At 54.7% G+C, this 21,557-nt stretch overlaps 1 protein-coding gene across 4 annotated transcripts in view; it reads left to right on the top strand.

Annotated features, from left to right (window-relative positions):
• The first annotated feature begins 2,362 nt into the window (after positions 1–2,362).
• The window catches only part of SMARCD3 (SWI/SNF related BAF chromatin remodeling complex subunit D3), a 39,351-nt gene continuing 20,156 nt past the window's right edge, over positions 2,363–21,557 (top strand). The window contains exons 1-2 of one of the 4 annotated variants that reach the window (XM_088147697.1): positions 2,363–2,514; positions 21,037–21,296. In XM_088147697.1, the coding sequence (XP_088003823.1) occupies positions 21,046–21,296 (251 nt within the window). In that variant the 5' untranslated portion in view covers positions 2,363–2,514; positions 21,037–21,045. Of the gene's footprint in view, positions 2,515–2,542; positions 2,659–3,146; positions 3,647–17,333; positions 19,319–21,036; positions 21,297–21,557 lie in introns of those variants that run through there. The other 3 variants (XM_088147699.1, XM_007439031.3, XM_088147698.1) reach the window with 3 other exon arrangements.

Here is a 21,557-nt window from a genome sequence, read left to right as displayed (position 1 = left end):
CTTGAACTGAGGCTTCTTGCGTGGGGGGGCTAAGCCCAGAGTGAAGGGGGGGCTGTCCCCCCAAGCAAGAACTGCCACACATGCAGAAAGCAGGACCTTTGGCCCGCTTTGCGGCTGATGCCCCTGCCCAATAGCCTTCGCATGGCTAGGCGCCAGAGTCAGAGCAGGTCCCCCACTCATCATCCCAGTGCCCATGAGAGAAAGCCCAAGGCAGCCTTCCCTGACGCTGGCACTAGAGGAGAGGCAGCCACAGCAAACCGTGGCACCACATGGCCAGGCTGGCCTCCTTGTCCAAGAATCAGTTCAGACCCTCTGTAGCTAGTCTGTGTCCCTCTTTCTGTGAGGCCCAGGTCTGCTGTTCCTGGGACACTCTGCTCTTGGCTGCTGTGCCATCTGGGAAGGAACCCTTCTCTTGGCTCCTTACTCGTGGGTGGGGGTGGGGAAGAAGGTGTGCAGCTGGGGGCCCTAGTGCTTTTGGCGATAGAAGTGTGGGGAAGATCTGTGGCTCACTTCCTGAGCGTGATGGGAGGGAACCCTTGTCCAAATGCATCTACTTCCTTACCTGCCAGCGGCTTAAAACGGAGAGGCAGTGGTAGCGTTTTTTGAAGGAGGAACAGTCACACGTGTAACTCTAGAGGCCTTTCCTTTGGGAGGGGCAACAGGACCAGCAGCTTCCTCCTTCTGCAGACCCCTAGGCTGAGTACCACGATGGTTCTTTCCCAGTGCCTCTTGAAAGGCAAGGGGCCTGCCTCAGGAGCATATAGCAACCCTGTGGGTTCCTGCTGCTGTGGGGATCTGCACGGCATGCACCCCCTTGACCCTAGACATTTTGGGGCTGCCTGATTTCCAGTGGGGAGAGCTGTGAGCAAATCCCTTGCTTCCCTGTAGCAACGAAAGGCTCTGGGAGGGAAGGCTTGCTTGGGGTGCAACCCACTGGAGAACACAAGCCTTCTTCTCCACCGCACACTCAAGCTTCACTTGCCCCCTCCCCTCCCACTAGGTGGGTGTGGTTTTCTAGACCCCAGGACACTTGACGGAGCTGAAGCTCTTGGATAGCCACAGAAAGCCTGGCCAGACGTGTTTTCTTAGCCCTATCCTTAGCCCTATCCGGAGAAGAGCTTTGAGGGCAGGGAGGATCTGAACCTGTTTCTTTTCTGCCCCCAGCAGAAAGCTGCACCGTGGCTGTGGGCATGGGTGGGGCTATGCCAGTGGCATCAATTCTCCGCCCTTTGGACTCTGCTCACATAGGAAGATGGGGGAGGGTGAGGGGGATGCACAGGCGAGGCAACCTCTCCCGGATTCCATCTCATAAACAGCGACCGACCACAGAATTGGCAGCATCGGTCAAAAGCAAAGGCAGCAAAGATTGACCGCTTCCGTGGGGCTGCACCCGCTTGGGAGGGAGGGATGCTCCCTGCCCAACGCATCCAAACGACCGGGCTCCCATCCTCAGCAAATTCCCTCCGAAAGGCCAGCCTGGCCAGCTGGGGACCAGCTTTCCTGCTCCGTGGGAGGCTGTCGTCTTTCCACCCTCCCAGGCGCCGGTACTTACGACTCTGGACTCTCCCTGCTGCCGTACCTGCCGGAGACGCGAAGAGCTGGACTCGACTCCGGGCGGCTGAGCAGCAGCGGCGGCAGCAGGAGCGCCGGCGACGCTTTCGGGTAGACTCGCCGCGCACGGCTTCCGACGTTGCGAGGAACATCCGCGGATGCTCGAGCGGGCTGCGGCCAAACTGAGGCAGGAAAGAGCAAGGGAGCGCGGTCCCCCGCCGCGAGTGGCCACGGCCGCGGGCAGCTGAGGCGCCCGTGGGGACGGGAAGCGCCCCTCCACGTGCCTTCCGCGGGAGAGGGGCTGCCCACCGCCGTCCCGCCTCGACCGAGCGGGGCAGCTGCGCGGGCCCCCTTCGCCTGGCGCAAGCCGGAGGGCGGCACCAGCGTTGGGGAACTCCGCAGAGCCGCGGGGCGGCAGTGGAAAGCAGCGCGGCTTGGCCACATCTCGCCTCGTGGCCGTAGGAAGGGCCGTGCGGCGGCGGGGAGCGGGAGCAGCGGCCCTCGCTGCCCGGAGCGCTGACGCGGGCGACGCGAATGGCCGCGCCTGGAGCGGGAAGGAGCGCGGCCGGCGGCTGAGCGGGAGGGCAGCAGAGCCGGGCGCCGGTGTCCGCGCCGGCGACGAAGGAGTTAACACCCTCCCCTTTTCCCTTAGTCCGCTCGGCTGACCTTCAGGAGAAGAAAAACCATCCGCGCTGCGCATGCGCTTCTCTTGCTCCCGTCGACCGCGGGAGCCCGGTAACGGGGCGGGCCAATCAGAGGGGCGATGTCTGAAGAAGCCCAGTGGGTGGGGGTCAGCCCCCACTCCCGCCCGCCCATACTGCCTTCCGCCCCCCGCTGCGTGGGCCCTCCCTAACGGGGCTTGAGCCGGACGGGGGGGCCCGAAGGGGGATTCCATCCCGGCCCTCGCACCCCCCGGGCCCGTCCGCCGCGGCCAGTAGAGGCTCGGCATCCTCGCCGCAAGAGGTAGAGCGCCGGGAAGCAGCTGGGCGCCCGCCGCTCCTCGGTCCGCGTGGCTTCCCGCCCGCTGCCCCGGCCGCAGCCCTCGACCGCCCCCGCCGTCATGGCAGCAGCTGGGGCTGCGCTGGGCACCGACACTGCTCGCTTTAGGTACCCCGCCTGCCCGTTACCTGGCAACGCTGCCTCTGTTGCCAGGGCGATGCGCACCAGGAGATGCCGGCGTACGTTGCCGCACTCCGGCCACCGGCGGCAGGGCAGGCCCGGGAGCGGCCGCGGAGGGCGGCGGCGGCGGCGGCGCCTCCTCCTCCCCCGCACCCGGGCCACCGTCTCTGCTCTGGGTGGGGAGCCAGCCCTTCCTTCCGGCTCGCGCGGGACAGGCGGGCGGGGGTGGTCACGGGTTTCAGCGCGGCTGACCAGAGCCTTGGTTTTCGGGATTGCGGCAGCAGCGCCCGCGGGGACGGCCGCTTCCTGATCTGTCTCCCCTCCCGGCTCAGCCAGGACGGAGAGCGGGAGTTCGCGTGCCGCGCCGCGCCGCGCCGGTAGCTGGGCGGCCAGACAGTCCTAAGGGATGAGGCCCGGAAGCGACGGAGGGAGGGGCGCGACGGCGGGAGGGAGGGCGGGCGGACGGGCAGTCCTTGTGTGTCCGGGGAAGGACGGGCAGACGGAGTGCCCGGTGAGGCGGCGGCCAGGCGCGGCGCGGGTTGCGCGGCCGCCGGCGTCTCCTCTTCCCGCCCTTGGTCTTGCCCGCCAGCAGCCGCGGCAGCTGCCAGGCCTGGGAGGTTGCATGCCGCCGGCCCCTCCTCTGTCCGAGGCGCTCCCCGTCTCCGCGCGCGCGGCTTATCAGCGGAGGAATTCGGCCGCTGCCGTGGGCCGTCGCGGGAGCCCTGCCGGGGCCCCTTCCCCGCTCGGCCGGCGGCGCTGTTAGAAGTGCGAGCGGAGCGCCCAGCAGGGCTCGGCGGGAGCGAGTGGGAGAAACGGCAGAAGAGGAAACGGGGAAGAAAGGAAGGCGGCCAGGGACGCGAGCGCGAGCCAGGCGGGGAGGCGGAGCAGAGCGACCCCGATGGCCGCGGAGGAAGTCACTGGGGGCGCGCGGAAGGCGACGAAAAGCAAACTTTTCGAGTTTCTGGTCCATGGGGTGGTGAGTGGGGAAAGTTAGGGACTCGTGCGGCGCGGCGCAGGGAAGCGGCCTGGCTCGGGGCGGGAGGACCGCGCAGCCCGGCCGGGAGGGGGAGGGTCGCCGCCCCTCCCCCCGACATGTGCTCGGACGCGGGCTGGCCCCTGGGAGCAGGTGCGTCGCCGCGGGGGCGCACCGAGGAGGCTCCGCCCGGCCCTCCCCCGGCCGAGCGCGCCGGTCTGGCTCCTTACCGGGGTGGTGGTGAGGAGGGCGAAGGTTCCCCGCCTCGTCGTTCAGCCTCGGCCGTGCCGGGGTTGCTGGGCGCGAGCCCAGCACTTTCTGGCCGGGGCAGATGGGGAGCGCTGGAAGATGCTGGGCGACGCAGTTGGAGCGGAACTCTCCAGAGACCCTCAGCCAGAAGTACAGCAGCGCCCTTGCCGAGCCTCTCAGAGGGTGGACTTTTCAGCCCCTGCCTGGCTGCTGAGTGGCTCCCGCCTACAGGGCTGCTCCCTGGGCCCATTTGGCCCCACCGAGGCCTTTCCTTCTTTCCCAGGCCCCAGGGCTCCTGTCTGTGCCACAACTGGGTCCCAGGCTCTCTCGCAGCTACCAAAGGGCACTGCGGGGGCAAGCAGACGGGCACTCTGGAATCCATCCCTGCGTTGCAGGATCCTTCTTTCAATGAGGGTGCCGAGGAGCCCGTGTGGGGAGCTGGTTGGCAGTGGGATGTGGGCATTTCCCCTCGGCAGCTAGCCAGCAGTCTAGCCATAGAGTCCGGCAGCTGGTCAGTTCTGAAGACTGCCTGAAGTTCTGAAGGGTTTGTGGAGACTCACCTCCACTCCTCATGGCATGTGCCAGAGAGTGGGCCAGCCTCTAGGCAGAAAGGCTGCTCTGCTTCCAAGAGACAGTTCTAATAATAGAGGGCACCTTAACGGAAGTGGAATGTGAAGCCTCTCTGCCTTGGTATGTTTCTGGGTTTGCCTTGGACCAGGTAGAAGATGAGTGCTCCTTGCCCACCCCATTCCAGCCCTCTTGCAGGACTTTCTCTCTTTCCTGGGCTGCGCCAGGTCTGGTGGACTGTTGCACCCCCAGCCTGACCCTAGCTGGCAGTGGCCTTCCCTGTGGCATCTTGTGGCTGGTTGCTGCAGTTCCTGAAGCCCTTCTGGGGTCAGGAGGCCCTATAGAGGTAGGCATTTCTAGTAGATGGTACTCAGGGAGGTGTGTGGCATTAGCATCATTGCACCCACAGGGACCTCTCTATGGCTTGGCCCTCTGGATGGGGCACCCTTTAACTGTGCAAAGCTTGGCTGGAGCACCTCTAGAAACAGCCTGGAATGGAGTGAAAATTTTATGAGCTGAAAGGGATGTGTGTAGAAAAACATCTTCCATAGGTGGTTGGGCCAGAGTTGCTGCTCCCTCTTTTTGTCCTCTGCACTTTGGTGGGATTGGAGTTATTCTTTTCCACCTGAATGCCCCATGCTTGGACTCCCAGCCCCCCGTCACAAACATGCTCTGCTGGAATGTCTGGTTCCTTTAAGAGTCTTTAGTCATTTTTACCAAAAGTGAAAGGGGAGGAGCTCCAGTGGTAGTTTCTGAAACTCCATCACTGCCTAAAAGTTGCAGTTGGCACTGAATTCACGCCAATACTCTATGCATCATGCCTGAGTAAAGCTACTTCTTGGCCGTCTCTGGTATTACCATCTTAACAGGGGACCGTCGAGGAGGAGGAGGAGGAAGAGTTATTAGGAAGTACATAGTAGATACTTTATGGCGTTGGCTTGATGCACTTCCCAGAGGATGGGTTCTCAGTGTCCTCCCCCCCCGCCCCCGTTAAAGAGGGAAAGACAGGAGAAGAACATAGCCAGATGTATGGAAAAGTGGGCCAAAAAGATGTTGGCTCTGCAGCTCGACAGGGAAGTGCTGTAACTAGTGGGGAAGAACGGAAAAGCTTGGAGGTTTTCTGACTTGCCAAGAAAGTCTGGGCTGGAGACCCCATCTCCTTTGGGGTCTGCAAGGCAGCTTTGAAGCCTGAGTTTCCTGGCTTGCGTCTGCCAGCTACAGACACCCGTTACCATAGCAATTACTCCCAAACAATTCTAGGAATAATATCAAAAACACACCCTGGTCAACACAGACCAAGGTTTCAAAAATAATTTCAGGTGCAGCCTGGTGGCATTTCATGGGTCCGTGGCATAGGATGTAACATCTGTCCTCAGACCTGTAACCCCTGTACATACCAGGGCTGAGGATATCAGAAGTACTGCTTGGCCAAGGGTCACCACGATGAGAAACCAGGGCCTTTTGCCTGATCTGCCAGGGCTGTCCTTACATTCTGTGATCTCACGTGCTTCATCCACGTAATTTCTAAAGATGCTGGGTAACGCATTTGGCCAAAGGCAGATGCCTGGGATAGCCCACTTGCCACCATACTCCGAGCTGAGGAGTGAGCTGGGCTGCAGGCCCTGCCATCAGCCATGGGGAAGCCAAGTGGCTGCGACCTTACCTGGTCCACATTTTACCTCCTTGCCAGTAAAAGGATCACAGCTGGCCTTGCTGAAGCTGTGCTAAAATCAAGGCATGCTATATCACCAGCCTTCCTCTGACCTACCCGCCTGTAAACAAAAAAGAAGACGGGGTTGGTCTGACATTGCTTGTTCTTGGGAAGCCTTCTCTGGCTCTCTGATCACTGTCTTTGTTTTCTGAGGCTCGTAGCTGGCGATTTAAGCCATTGTTGGTGTCTAGTGATTTGTTTCAAGCTGATGGGTAGGCTGGTGGGTCCTCTTTTTTCACCTCTGGAAAGTGGGTGCAACTCTTGCTGCAAACATACTTTGCTTGGTCTCCAGAAAAGTTTGCCGAGTACGGCCAGAGGGTGGAAATGACACTTCCACCTTCTGCTGTGATCTTGGGAAGCTGTTGTGCAAGCTGATGTTCTCAAACCACTTCTTGGCGCCGCGGTTCACATTGTTCCTTTCACCTCCTTTTGCTGGACCAAGAGGGGGTGCTCTTCAGGCAGAAGACTGAGTCCAGGCGTTTCCTTCTGTTGCCTGCTGAGGCTTCCGTGTCTTTTTTCTCGCAGAAGAGTTGCCCCACTTGCTGATTCTTTTTCTTGCTCAAAAAAGCACCCCTCTTACCCAAAAGGAAAGAAAGAGCTGATTTGGGGCTCCCCCTGTCATAGAATCGTAGACTTCTTGAGTCGGCCATAGAGTCCAGTCCCCTCCCTGCTCAGGCCAGGGATTCAAATCGAGGCATGGTGATGGATGACTGTCCAGGCTTCACTTGACCACGTGCAGGGAGGGGAGCCACCTGGCTGCCTGCCTCTTGGGTCAGGGGTTGCACTGTCAAACTGCTCTTACTGTTCAGCAGTTTTTCTAACGTTCGGTCAGAAACTGCCTGCCTGTAACTTAATCCATCATTCCATGTCCTGCACTCTGGAGTGATGGCCAGGAAGTGAAAAACATAGAGCAGAACACGGTTTGTCCTCTTCCTCCACGGCTGCCTGGCATCCCATTTGTCTGATGTTGCATCCCCCTGAAGTGGCTGCCCTCCTTTCCGGCAGCTGCTCTTCTTCCCTCATAGCAGTGGCAGGAGGCGCCCCTCTCCTCTCAGCTCGTCAGCACCCCAATCCCCGAATGGGGCCTGAACTGCCCCCCTGCAGGCCGCTGACTTCTCTCTGGCTTCCTCAGGCCCCCTTGAAGCCATTTCTGGGCACGTCTTTTTGGTGATCCTGTTCTGGGCTTTCCATACAAAGGCCCCAGAGAGTCTGTTGGAGGGCACTTGTTCCCGGGGCACTGCAGATATATTCTCAGAGCTGGGCTGAAACCAAAGCGGCACATCCCTGGGATGTTTTGATCGGTCTCCTGACATGATTGACGGGGAGCAGCTGAGCTTCCTGAGGGGGAACCGGAGCTGCAGACGGGCAGCCACAGGCAGCCTCCGCTGCAGCTGTATGTGCAGCGCCAGGAAAACGGCCAGTTGGTTGGGACGCGTGTTCCCATTGCCAGCAAACGGGGGGGCGAAGGCTGGCAGTGGCAGCAGATGTGCCCTCTGGGAAGAGGGTTCTGTTGGCGCTCCCACTGCCATCGCCCCTTCCTTCCACCCGAGTGGCTCCCCAGCTGTCATCCCCGGGGGTGGGGGTGGGGGTGGGGTTGCAGGAGCTCGGGGTTCAGCTGTTGAGGACCAGGCTCGCTGAGAGCCAAGCCAGCCTCGTTCGCCAGGTGTGTACAGTCAGTCTGCCTGTGGGCAGGGTGAATGTGTGGGTGTGGGAAGAACAAGGGCTGGGCACAGGCTACCTGCACCTGCAGGGCAGGAAGGGTTAGGGTTAGGGAACTGATTCAAATTCCTTTTGCAAATGAAGAAAACTCCACCAGGAGAAGATCCCAGAAGGAACTGGGTGGAAGAGGACTCGGAAGACCAAACAGAACTAGGTGACACTTGGTGGAGTGGCCAAAAGCAGTGTATCTTGAGACTCATACTTGCATGGCCTGACCTGCCTCTTTGCTTGGGGTCCTGTCCCTTCTCAGGAAAGGCCCCCAAGCCCACCTGACGATGCAGTTGTCTTGCCAGCCAATTACCTATCAGTGCCTATCCATTGGGGAGATGGGAGTGGGGAGCAATCTACCTGCCCTTTGAGTCGGCTAGATGCTTTTGTTCTCAGTGTCCTGAAGGCCAGGTTAGCTGCTGTTCTCTTAGACGAAAGACAAGGCAAATCAGTGAATGAGAAATTAAATCTCAGCGCAACCCAGATTTAAAAGAAAGACAGTGGCCTTTTTATAGGGCTGCAAGAACTTATCAAAATAAACATTCTCCGTCCCAACCCCAAAAGGACCAAAAATACCCAGCTAAGATCTTCTGCTGGTGTTCCACAATTAGGAACTAACCGTGAGACTGTCCTGCTCCCATGCTGCTGTAGCTCCGTCTCTTGACTGAACAAACAGTGGCCAAGTTCATGTATCATACCAGTCGGCAGCAGGGAGTTGGGGTGCTGTTGGGAGTGCCAGGCTTAGGGGTGCTCAGTTGAGCTAGGGGCTCTGCTGGGAGACCTCTAGCAGCCCCAGTGTGCTGACCTGGAGGCTGGGTTCTGGGATGTTGCCCTGTCAGGGCCTCGCCCTTGGAGCTAGGGGCCCGGCATGTGTCACCTGTCCATTGGTGTGGGCTTTTATTTAGAAGGGGGCTGTAGTGACTTCCTGATAGGACCTGCTGCCTGACACCTGCAGAGCGCTAGGAGCAAAGCAGCTGGTGGAGGGCTTGAGATTTGAGTAGGACCAGATGGACTGCAGTTGTGGTGGGAGGGGCTGGGTGTGGCATTTTGGTTAAGGTGAGTCTGTTGTTGGGTGTTTGTATGTGTGTGTATGAATGGTTGGGCCTGGGACAGTGGAACCAGGGAGGGGATGGGGGGAGAAGAGAGGGCAGATGGTGTTATTGGAACTGTGACAGGCAGAAGTAGACATGGTGGGAATCTGAGGGTAGGCCACAGGAGTGCTGTTTGAGCACAATCCCAACGTCTTGCCCTCCGTATGCACCCTCTGGACCAGGTAACCAGATTCTTGGTGGCTCTGGGCTCTGGCTGTTGCTGTTGAATACCAGGTTGGGGTGTAATAAGGTTGCCCTCATCCATGGCTTGATTGTGGATGAGGACACTAACCTGGTTATGTGTTCCCGAGACCTGAGTGAGCCTAGAGTGGGGTATTCCTCTCTTGGAAATACGTTCACCTGAGTTTCAGATTCTGCATCAGCCGAGACACCAGGGGAGGGGAAGTAAGGTGGCTGTTGTTATCCATGAGTCATTGAGGGGCTCTGCTCCACAGAAAATGGATGCGAGACCCTCTGGTTGAAGTTGATCCTATGGGAACAGCTAGGGTTGCTGCTGCTGTAGTTGGTTAAACAACAGGGGACTTTAACCTGTCTCCTGGGGACATTGAGTCTGGGGCAGCTCAGGAGTTCATGGTCTCTGTGGACCTGTCCCAAGTCATAGAGGGCCCAACACACACTGGGGGTCACATTTTAGATCTGGTTTATATCTCAGGGTAGCTATGATGTGATCTGGTGTTGGAGGATGTTGCCATCAATCTGTAGCCATGGACAGATGTTTGCTTGCCCTCCAACTTGCTGGTGCCACCCAGCTGTGCAGGTTTGTTTGATCAGCCTGCCTCAGGTGACTGAAGGACCTATTGGATCTGCGTCTCTGCTTAGAGTGACCCATTCCTTCCTGGGGAGGGATGGGCCACAAGACTATCTACTGGGCCGTGGGGAAGAGTATTCACGTGTGGATGGATACTCTTTATCAATTCTGGTAGATGGAGTTGCTTGGATTTGCTTGAAGTTGGACTCCAACTGGGCAGGTCCAGATAAGTTGCCTGGGACACAGTCTTGTGATGTTATCTGGACTGAGTTTGATTCTGTTACTCCCGAAGAAGGGGACAAAGTGTAAGTTTGGCTACCTGTCTGTTAGATCCAGGCCCTTCCTGGGTTGTTAAGGCAGCTTGGGAGGTGATCTGTTGGTGGGCCATGTGATAGCTTCTTTAAGAGAGGGGGTGATCCCCTTGGCCTTGAAAGAGGTGGTGGTGCACCCCCTTCTTACAGATGGACTCCTCTATCCTGGACAGTTCCTGTCCAGTCTCCAGTCTTCCCGTTGTGGGGAAGGTTGCTGAGAAGGTGGTGAGGCAGCAGTTGTAGAGGGTCTTGGAGGGGGTAGATTATCTGTACCCACTTCAGTTGGGTTTCATGCCAGGGGATAGTAAGTACACAGCCTTGGTTGTGCTTGTTAATGACCTTTGGTGGAAGCCAGGATGGGGGTGGTGCATCCAGCCTTGCGCTCCTTGACCTCTCAGCAGCTTTCAGTGCTGTTGACCATGGTATCCTTCTGGACTGGCTGCGGGGGTTGGGAGTGGGAGGCATTGCATTGCAGTGGTTCACCTCCTTTGTCAGTGGTCAGTTCTAGTTGATCTCTCCACCAGGGGAGAGATCGCACCCACAGCCACTCACTTATGGGGTGCCTCAGGGTTCAACACTGTCACCTCTCCTGTTTGACATTTACAGTGCATTCCGAAAGTATTCAGGCCCCCTTTACTTTTTTTCAATTTTGTTATATTGCAGCCTGATACTACAATTGTTCAAATTCATTTTTTTTCTCATTAATCTACACTCAGTACCCCATAATGACAAAGTGAAAACAGAATTTTAGAAATGTCTGTAAATTTATTAAAACAAAAAAACTGAAATATCACATGTACTTAAGTATTCAGACCCTTTACTCAGTACTTTGTTGAAGCACCTTTGGCAGCAATTACAGCCTCGAGTCTTTTTTGGTATGACGCAACAAGCTTTGCACACCTGGATTGGGGGATTTTCTGCCATTCTTCTTTGCAAATCCTCTCAAGCTCAGTCAGGTTGGATGGGGACTGTTGGTGGACAGCCATTTTCAGATCTCTCCAGAAATGTTCGATAGGGTTCAAGTCAGGGCTCTGGCTGGGCCACTCTAGGCATTCACAGAGCTGTCCCCAAGCCATCCCTGTGTTGTCTTGGCTGTGTGCTTAGGATCGTTGTCATGTTGGAAGGTGAACCTTCGGCCCAATCTGAGGTCCTGAGCGCTGTGGAACAGGTTTTCATTGAGGATGTCTCTGTACTTTGCTCCATTCAGCTTTCCCTCAACCCTGACCAGTCTCCCAGTCCCTGCTGCTGAAAAACACCCCCACATCATGATGCTGCCCCCACCATGCTTCACTGTTGGGATGGTATTGGGCAGGTGATGAGCGGTGCCTGGTTTCCTCCAGACATAACGTTTAGAATTGAGGCCAAACAGTTCAATCTTGGTTTCATCAGACCAGAGAATCTTGTTCCTCACAGTCTGAGAGTCCTTCAGGTGCTTTTTTGCAAACTCCAAGTGGGCTTTCATGTGTTTTGCACTGAGGAGAGGCTTCTGTCTAGCCACTCTGCCATAAAGCCCAGATCGGTGGAGGGCTGCAGTGATGGCTGTCCTTCTGGAACTTTGTCCCATCTCCACACAGGATCTCTGGAGCTCAGTCAGAGTGACCATCGGGTTCTTGGTCACCTCTCTTACTGAGGTTCTTCTCCCCCGATTGCTCAGTTTGGCCGGGCAACCAGCTCTTGGAAGAGTCCTGGTTGTGCCAAACTTCTTCCATTTGAGAATTATGGAGGCCACTGTGCTCTTGGGAACCTTCAGTGCAGCAGAAATTTTTTTGTAGCCTTCCCCAGATCTGTGCCTCGCAATAATCCTGCCTCTGAGCTCTGCAGGCAGTTCCTTTACCTCATGGCCTTTGCTCTGATACAGTATGCGTTGTCAGGTGTGAGGCCTTCTATAAAGAAGTGTGTGCTTTTCCAAATCATGTCCAATCAATTTAATTTATCACAGGTGGACTCCAATCAAGGTGTAGAAACAGCTCAGCAACGATCAAGAGAAATGGGGGGCACCTGAGCTAAATTTCAAGTGTTGTTGCAAAGGTTCTTAATACTTATGCCAATGTGATATTTCAGTTTTTCCTTTTTCATACATTTGCAAACATTTCTAAAATTCTGTTTTCACTTTGTCATTGTGGGGTACTGAGTGTAGATTAATGAGGAAAAAAAATGAATTTGAACGATTGTAGTATCAGGCTGCAACATAATAAAACTGAAAAAAGTGAAGGAGGTCTGAATACTTTCGGAATGCACTGTATATGAAACTGTCAGGTGAGCCCATCCATTAGTCTGGGGTTTGCAGTCATCAGTATGACGATGATACCCAACTGTGCATCTCAACCCCCGACTGTGCAGGCAACGCTGTCAATGTACTGACCCAGTGTCTGGAGACTGTTTGGGTCTGGATGGGGAGGAACAGACTTCAGCTCAGTCCTGATAAGGCTGAGTGGCTACAGCTGTCTGGGTTGGAGGCTTTTTCACCTTTGGTCTTGGATGGGGTGGCACCTCCCTGTTTGAGACTCGTGTGCAACTTGGGGGTCCTCCTGGACTCACAGCTACTGCTTAAAGGGCAGGTGTCATCTGTGGGCAGGAAGGCCTTTGCGCCGTTTTATCTTGTGTGCCAGTTGTGCCTTTCCTTGACCAGAAGGCCCTTCGGATGGTCAGTCCTGCCCCAATTACCTCACAATTGGACTATTGTGATGCCCTGTACACGGGGCTGCTCTTGGACCCTCCAGCAGTTACAGCTGGTTTAAAATGCAGTGGCACAAGCAGAAACGGGTGTTTCTCGTTCTGCCCACGGGTCATCACTGCTACATGAGCTGCACTGGTTACCATTTGGCTTTTAGGTGCAGCTGAAGGCGTTGGTTGTTGCTTCTGAAGTCCTTCACGGCATAAGGCCTGGTTACTTGGGGGACCGCCTGTTTCCAGTCATTTCTGCCTGTTTGGTGCATTCAGGCAGAGCGGGTGCGATCCAGCTCCCCTCAGTTAAATGCTGAGTCTTTTTTTCTGAAAGTTGGGGATTTATTTATTTGATTTCTATAGCTGCCCATCTCAGCAAGGGAATGCTGTTTTAGTCTGGGCAGTCATGCTGTTTTAGTTCTGTTTTTTTAATTTAATGTATTGGATATGTTGTTGGCCACCCACGGTCTTTTTGGTGTTGCGCGCTTTAACAAATCTAATAAATAAATGAGAGAGAGCAGGGCTTTATCATCTTCTGTGTGACTGTCTTCAGGCATTTGAAGAGGGCCATCATATTCTTCCTGAATGGTAAACATTCCCAATTCATCCTCGTTGCTCTTCTTCAAACCTGTTCCCCAGTTTCAAAGAAAACCTTTCTTAAAATGTGATTCCAAGAAGGAGATAGAGTTTTCAAAGTGGAGTCTGATCAACACAGGATGAAGTGGACCAGTTACTTTGTGTGCTTTGGGAACTATGCTTCTGTTGATGCAACTTAAAATTGCATCTGCCTTTTTTGCAGCCACATACGCTGCTGGTTCATATTCAGTTTTCAATTACCATTCCAAACACAGTAATAGTGTTTTCATAACAGTATTATCAACTCAGTTGTCTGCCATCCTATACCTGTGTGTGTGTTTTCTGCTTCCTAAGTAAAGAAGTTTGCATTTGTCTTTGTTAAATTTCAAACAAGCAAAAATGGGGAATGTATTGTCGAAGGCTTTCACGGCCGGCATACAATGGCTGGTGTGGGTCTTCCGGGCTGTGTGGCCGTGGTCTTGAAGTTTTGTTTCCTAACGTTTCGCCAGCACCTGTGACCGGCATCTTCAGAGTGCAGGAGCACAGGCAGGAGCAGCTCTCTCTGTGCCCAGGGTGATGCTTCTGTGGGTATTTATAGAGATCTGGGGGGGGGGAAGGGGGGGATTGGGTGTGTGTGGGTGGGGTTGGGTTACTGAGTGGCTGCTTGTTTTGGTGTCAGCATCTGTGTGTATCTTCCTGGGGATTAGGCAGGGTTTTTTCTTCTATTGAATTGTTAACGAGGGGCTGCTGGGGGTGATTAGCAAGTTCATTGTGTGAACTGTTCACATGTCCTGGTGGTTGAGCTGAGTTCGTTGACCTTTTGCAGGCTGTATTTTTCAGGATTGGTAGCCAGGTTTTGTTGATTTTTAGACTCTCCTCTTTTTTATTGAAACTGTGCTGGTGTTTGTGAATCTCAATAGCTTCCCGGTATAGCCTGGTATAGTGGCTGTTGGTGTTGTCCAGTATCTCTGTGTTTTCAAATAGGATTTTGTGTCCAGTGTGCTTGAGAGCATGTTCAGCTACTGCAGATTTTTCTGGTTGCTGTAGTCTGCAGTGTCTTTCGTGTTCTTTTATCCTGGTATGGATGCTGCGTTTTGTGGTCCCGATGTATACTTGCCTGCAACTGCATGGTATGCGGTATACTCCTGCGGCGGTGAGGGGATCCCTTTTGTCTTTTGCTGATTTTAGCACTTCTTGTACTTTTCTGGTGGGTCTGAAGATTGTTTGGAAATTGTGTTTTTCCATCAGTTTTCCCATGCGGTCTGTGACCCCTTTGATATAGGGCAGAAATACTTTGTTGGTGGGTGGCTGTTTTTCTTCTTCAGTCGCATGTTGCTTTCTTGGTTTGATGGCTCTTTTTATTTCATTCTTGGAGTAGCCATTCGCTTGTAGGTCCCAATTAAGGTGGTTAAGTTCAGAGTTTAGGAACTGGGTTTTGCAGATCCGATTGGCACGATCCATGAGGGTTTTGATAATGCCTCTTTTCTGACATGGGTGGTGGTTGGAGTTTTTGTGTAGGTACCGGTCTGTGTGGGTGGGTTTTCTGTAGACTTTGTGTCCTAATTTGAGGTCTGGTTTGCGTATGACCAACGTGTCTAGAAATGGAAGTTGGCCGTCCACTTCTTTTTCCATGGTGAATTGTATATTGGGGTGGACGCTGTTTAGGTGGTTCAGGAACTTCTCTAGGTCTTCTTCATCCTGACTCCAAATTGCGAGGATCCTTCATCCTGACTCCAAATAGAGAGGTTCAGGAACTTCTCTAGGTCTTCTTCATCCTCGCAATTTGGACCACAAAACGCAACATCCATACTAGGATAAAAGAACACGAAAGACACTGCAGACTACAGCAACCAGAAAAATCTGCAGTAGCTGAACATGCCCTCAAGCACACTGGACACAAAATCCTATTTGAAAACACAGAGATACTGGACAACACCAACAGCCACTATACCAGGCTATACCGGGAAGCCATTGAGATTCACAAACACCAGCACAGTTTCAATAAAAAAGAGGAGAGTCTAAAAATCAACAAAACCTGGCTACCAATCCTGAAAAATACAGCCTGCAAAAGGTCAACGAACTCAGCTCAACCACCAGGACATGTGAACAGTTCACACAATGAACTTGCTAATCACCCCCAGCAGCCCCTCGTTAACAATTCAATAGAAGAAAAAACCCTGCCTAATCCCCAGGAAGATACACACAGATGCTGACACCAAAACAAGCAGTCACTCAGTAACCCAACCCCACCCACACACACCCAATCCCCCCCTTCCCCCCCCCAGATCTCTATAAATACCCACAGAAGCATCACCCTGGGCACAGAGAGAACTGCTCCTGCACTCTGAAGATGCCGGTCACAGGTGCTGGCGAAACGTTAGGAAACAAAACTTCAAGACCACGGCCACACAGCCCGGAAGACCCACACCAGCCAAAAATGGGGAAGTTAGGTTGGGTGGGGTGTGAACAGATCAGATTTTTGCTCTTCATCCGAGCAAAATGTATGAGTGTGGGAAAGATGATTTTACCGTTGTTGATTTAAAAGTGTATAAATAAATTTGAATTATGGAATGTTTTGCACAAATATGAAGGTGAAGTTGGCTGCTCAATGCAGTAAGTTCAGTATACGATGGAAGTAAAGCTGCATGAGAAAAAAATTGATTGCTTAGGAAATGGCTCAGCCTTGACCAAGGAATAACCCAAGGAATGCATGATGCCCCTTGATTATTTAATGTATTTATGGACACAGGCATAAGGAATGCTTCAATTAAGGTTAGAAGTGTGTTGCTTAGAACCCAAATGATTTGCAATGAACGTTAGATAGATATAAAGGGAAAAATTAGAGCAAGTAGCAGGTCTCTTGGTAGGTTTATTAAAGATTGGGAAATGGATAGAGAAATGCTAAGATTTGCAAAAATTGATAGGGTACTGGGCAGTTTGTGGTCTGTGGGGAGGAATAAATGTTGGAAGAAGCAAAAATGGCTGTAGTTAAAAAAAAACTTCTGCCCACTTTTTTTACATGGAAATGAGAGCTATGTATGTTAAGAGACAGATGAATACAGTGGGAATGAATTACTTAATAAATGCATGTGGTAAAACAAAAAGAGCGAGGATCAAAAATGTATGGCTGCTGAATGAATATGGGTCGAATACAAGCACCAGAGAAGTTTGTTGAGGTGGTCCGGCCATTTGGAGAGGATGAGCGGGGACTGGCCCACAGGGCAGGTGGTGGAAGGAAGCGTGAACGGACGAGGAGGCTGAGGCCGCCGTGCTTGGGTGGAGACGATGAGATCCTGAGAAAGGAAGCAGGGAACTTGAAAGAATTAGTCCTGAAGCCGCGGGTGGGCACAGTGGAGGCAGGGGCAGACGGGTTGGCAGAGGTCACAGCGAATGGTTGGGGCGCAGAGTCCCTTTCCTGTTTCTCTGGCCTGTGATTCCTTTGGCTTACTATTTCTCACTTGTTTTCTGTGTGTTTTAAACCCTGGAAGGAAACAGCTCAATTGGCACGCGTGTATGCATGTCAGAGGAGCGTACTGTTCATGGAACTAAACTCAAAAAGGTGCTTTGGAGCAGATGTGGGCATGTCCATTGCACCTGTCAGCACCTCCTTAAAGCAGCAGCAGCCGCCAGATCCCAGGGAGATGGATGTGGGAATGAAGGAAATGCCCATGGCGTGCCCGCTCCGACTCCTGACTGCGCCTCCTTAATTTTTGCCTGCGTTTTCCGGGGATCATGTGGCTGCCTTGCGAGCCCAGGAACAGGTGGCACGGCTTCTCTGAGGAGGCCTCAAGAGTGCCCTTTTTTGGCTTTGGATCCTGTGCACTGCACAGCCCCAGGATGCAGCGTACATGTTATTCTGCAGTTTTCATTCCATTCCTCTAATCGTCAGGGTCTAAGTCATCCATAAAAATGTTGATGAGTAGAAGGGCCAGGACTGAACCTCGTCTGGGTCGAACCGTTGGGAAATGTTATTTGAGCTGGCTGTCTACTGACCTGCATGGTATCCTGCCCACAGTTGGCTGTGGATGGGATGGGATGGGATGGGATGGGACAGGGTGTTTTGTCGAACGCTTTGCTGAAATGAAGACATGTTATGTCTCAGGCAGTTCTTGACAAATTCACAGTGGCTTTGGGTGCTTATAAATGAAGTACTGTATGACCTCCTCTAGGATCCTGCTGAGGGTCTGCAGTTCCTGGGTCCTCGTTCCACGGGCGGGGGCTTCTCTGGGGCTTCGTTTGTTCTCTGGAAGATAATAATCATCTTGCCAGACTGCCGTCAGGAGGCGATTCCTCTGGCCCTGAGGATTTAAGTTCTTTCAGGACAAGAAGGCGCTTCCGGACCGTGTCGCTGGTGTTCTCCCCTTGCAGTCCGGAGCCTGCAGTCTGCCTTCACGACTGTCTGGCAGGGCCCTTTTCCGGAGAACCCGGAGCCAAAGTAGGGATTCCCTGTTGGCACTGAGCAGATGGCCTGTTTCTCCCTCTTCCTTTTTTAACGGATGCCTCTGCAGAAGTCCTTTTATCATCCTTGGCGTCTTTGCCAAACTCGGCTCAGGACCTGTAGCTTCCTTGGCGTCCAGCCCCGTCTTCCCACCTGGCCCTCTTTCCAGCCCCGTCATGTGTCCTTTTTGTTTTTGTGTTGTAACCAAGCTTGCTGGGCCACCGCAGCATTCCTGCACAGTCCTCTCCCTCATGGCATTTTGAGGAGGAATGGCGGATTCACAAGGGACGGATGGCCTGGAGTTCCTGCTGTCGGTCTCTGTGTTTTCCGGCAGAGGAAAAGGGTTGCAGAAGTCTTGTTGGTTCTACACTGCTGAATCTTTGGCCCCGCACGGTCTGTTGTCTTCCCCGCTTGCTTTCAGGCCTTCCCTCACAGGAGAAGGCCCTCCTTCTCCAGCCCTTGGTTAGAGGGGGTAAACTTTGGGGGCATCATGAAATTTTGGCAGCCATCTCACAAAATGGCTGCCACAGAGAACGATCTTGTTCCCAAAGTGGCTGCCAGGGATCCCTTAACCCCAAGGCAAGCTAATGAAATTCCTGCCGGCTATTCTCCCAGCTTCTAGGATGTTATCTGTTACCTCGGATGATCTTTTCCTTTTTTCTGGCAAGGTGGGCACATTTTCAAAGAAAGCATGAAGCTGCAGCTACGCGCCCTTTTCTTCTCCAAGAACACCCACTGTGGAATCTAGAATAATTCATAGATAAGTTCACGATGCTAAAGGCTGGTTCTTTGCTTGCTCCATTGCCAGCTTCTGAGCTTCCCAGTTCTGAACGTCATCAGTGTTTGCAAGAAGTCTGGAGAGGCACTAATGGGCTTTCTGCAAGCCCACTGGTGCCCTCGCTGCCTCGTCCTGGCCAGCGTTCTCTTGCAGGCTGGCACTTGCCTGCCCCCTTGTTGGTTTTCTCTTCTGCTGCTCTGCAGATGACCGCGATTAGCATTATTACTCAGGTCTCTGTGCTTTAGAGGGGTGGTCTCTGCTCTGAGGAGTGCCCACTTGGGAACAGTGGGGAAGGGAAGGCGGGGACAAGGCGGGAGCAACAACTTAGTCTCCTGCATTTACACTTCCTATATTTTTGCAGTGGGATATCAGTATCCCCAACCAGCCCTACCCCCTGCCCTTGTGGGAGGGAGCTGCTGGGTGTGACGGAGCTCGCGAACGTGAAGGAAGAAGGGAGAGGCAGGTTGTGGCAGCTGGCGTGGGTCTGGAAGAGGTGGCGTTGGCCGGGCGGTGGTGGTTTGGCCCTGGGAGAAGCTGCGGTCTTGGGCTGCTGCGGGGAAGGACGCAAAAGAGTCTGGCTGGAGGGTGGCAGGCGGGAGGGGAGATGCGGTGGAGGTGGAGCGTCTGTGGAGGATCCGCTGGGATTCTGTGGATGAAAAACGGTCGTGGTGGTGACCATCTTGGATTTGGCCTTTTGCACCTTAGGTGCTAAGATGGTTTGTTCGGGCACCTTCTGCAAGGCCTCCCCTCCTGAAGGCTTAATGGCGGAAGGTCAGCACAAACTTTCAGGACCCCGGATTATTGAGACCAGACTGTAAGGATTTCCAAGTACATTCTTGTAAATCTTCCTGAGGCTTTACAACACGCACGTTCCCACCCTCTGTGTATCCTTAACATAGTAGAAAGTGGGGTAAATAACCCTAAGTAATCTCTCTCTGAAGACGTGGTCGCTAAAATCGGCCAGAGATGGCTTAGTCCAGGTTACTCTTCTGAGGAAGGGGTTCTCACTGGCCAAAACAGGCCTTGCGATATCCTGCTTGCTCTGCTCCATATTGGGAGAAGCTCCAGTGGAAAGGGGGCTCCCAGCAGGGTTAGGGTAAGGAGGGACCGTTCATACCCCCCACCAAATTTCTCCCAGGACCGCTCAGTGTTCTTCTGCTCCTGCGAGTCCCTGTTAGTAGCAGTGATGGCCATGCCCCCAGTACGTGTCCAGGTTCTGCCCTTGTGCCAGGTGGCCTGTGCGGGTTGCTGGGAGCTCAGCTTGACCAGGACCAATTTCCTGCCTTTCCAGCCACAGCAAGTGAGATTTGAGCTTCACTTGGGACGCCGTCCACATTCCTTTCCTTTTCAATTAGTTTATCCTGCCCCCCCAATTAATTTCCATTCAGATTTCCCCAACCAGTTTCCCTTAATTCACTGTGCAGATCTCCCCAAATGGAATTTTGCTTTAGTTGGGTAATTAATTCCCCCCAGACCTCCCTTGTAGAAACTCATTTCCCACTCACAGCCAATTAATTTCACCCTCTGCTCTCATCCCAGAGAGAGGCCTCTCACTCTCCCTTCATCAGAGCTGGGGGCTAGCCCTCTGCGCAAAGCTGGGGCCTCTCCTGCTCCAGCACAGAGATGACAAAAAAGAGGCTGGCATTTGAAAACACTGTCGCTGGTGCCAAGGAGCCCACCTGCCCATAGCTCCTCTCTGGTCACGATTTTTCCCCACTGCCCTTCGGAGCATTGGGTATCCTAATTTATCCCGGGTGTGCCCATGGACCATCCTGGCTTTGGTGGCTTTGCAGCCCGTGGGCCCTTGGGGCTCCAGCACAGCCCCACGGCCGCAGCTTCCTTCCTTCTGTCGAATCCCAGCAGGGTCCTCGGAGCCCCCTGGTTTCCTCAGTAGAAGGGTCTGCATGAAGAACGTGGGCTCTCAGGGAGGGACACTTGGAGCCCCTGTCCTAAAGGAAGCTTCCCAGAGGAGGGTTTCTGAACCGGTCAGCCGCCTCTGCCTCCACCGCTGTGCGTGCAGGGCTTCCGCCGTGGGGGGAGTGGCAGGGAGGAAAAACCTCCTCTTTGCCAGAGTTGTTGGCCTGGCTCAAGAAACTGCCCTCAGTCCCGCCTGACCTAAGGAGGCTGCTTCTCACCTCCGGTCGCTGGCCAGCTCGGCTAGGGGATGTGGTTCGGCCGAGGGCACAGAAAGCACCTCAGTGAAAAGACTTGTGGGCGCAGGTGTGCGTGCCTGCCCCCTCCGTCAGCCAGAAGGGACTCTGCTGGGCGAGCGGAGGCCCGAGGTCCTGGCCTCCCGGGTGTTTTGGTGCTGACTTCTCAGGAGGAGTCCCTTGTAGCCGGGGAGCCATGGGCCTCCGGTTCAGGAGGCTGGCCAGGCACGATGGCCACCCTCCTGGCTGCATCGGGACGGCTGACGCTCCCGTGCTCGTGAGCCCTGTGTGTGCCGCTCCCCTTGGCCCTGAGCTCAGCGCTCCCCTTTGCCCAGCTGCTTTGCCCCCGCTGATGCCGCCTCCTCCTTCTTCCCCCACCTAGCGTCCTGGGATGCCATCGGGCGCTCGCATGCCCCACCAGGGGGCCCCGATGGGTCCCCCAGGCCCGCCCTATGTTGGAAGCCCCTCTGTGCGCCCTGGGATGCCGCAGGCGGTGATGGAGCCCACACGCAAGCGGGCGGCCCCCCAGCAGCCGCCGCCGCCGCCGCCGCAGCAGCAGCAGCAGCAGCAGCAACAGCAGCAGCAGCAACAGCAGCAGCAGCAGCAGCAGCAGGGAGCTGCAACGCAGAACCGGTCCCGGAGGTGAGTGGCGGCAGGTGCCAGGGCCTCGCCTCTCCTCTGCTCAGGACCGAGGTGTGGGTGGGAGCCGGCCGCGTGGCACTGCTGCGGTTACTGAGCTACAGCCCAGCCGGCCTCCTCGCCACTGGAGGATGCCCGTGGGTGGTTCCCTCCTGACCACGCAGCCGTTTCCCACGGTCCAGGAAGGAAGGACGGATGGACCTCCCTGCCCTGTCACGGCCGGCGGGGACAGAAGTGCTCTGTCCGGAGGGCCGTTTGGGCCAG

The sequence above is a fragment of the Python bivittatus genome, unplaced genomic scaffold (assembly GCF_059951505.1).
Source record: "Python bivittatus isolate LINGU-HERP-01145 unplaced genomic scaffold, Pbiv_v1 ctg000600_np1212, whole genome shotgun sequence".
Taxonomy (NCBI): domain Eukaryota; kingdom Metazoa; phylum Chordata; class Lepidosauria; order Squamata; family Pythonidae; genus Python; species Python bivittatus.
The sequence above is the reverse complement of the archived record's forward strand: the minus strand, read 5'-3'. Positions and strand labels throughout refer to the sequence as shown.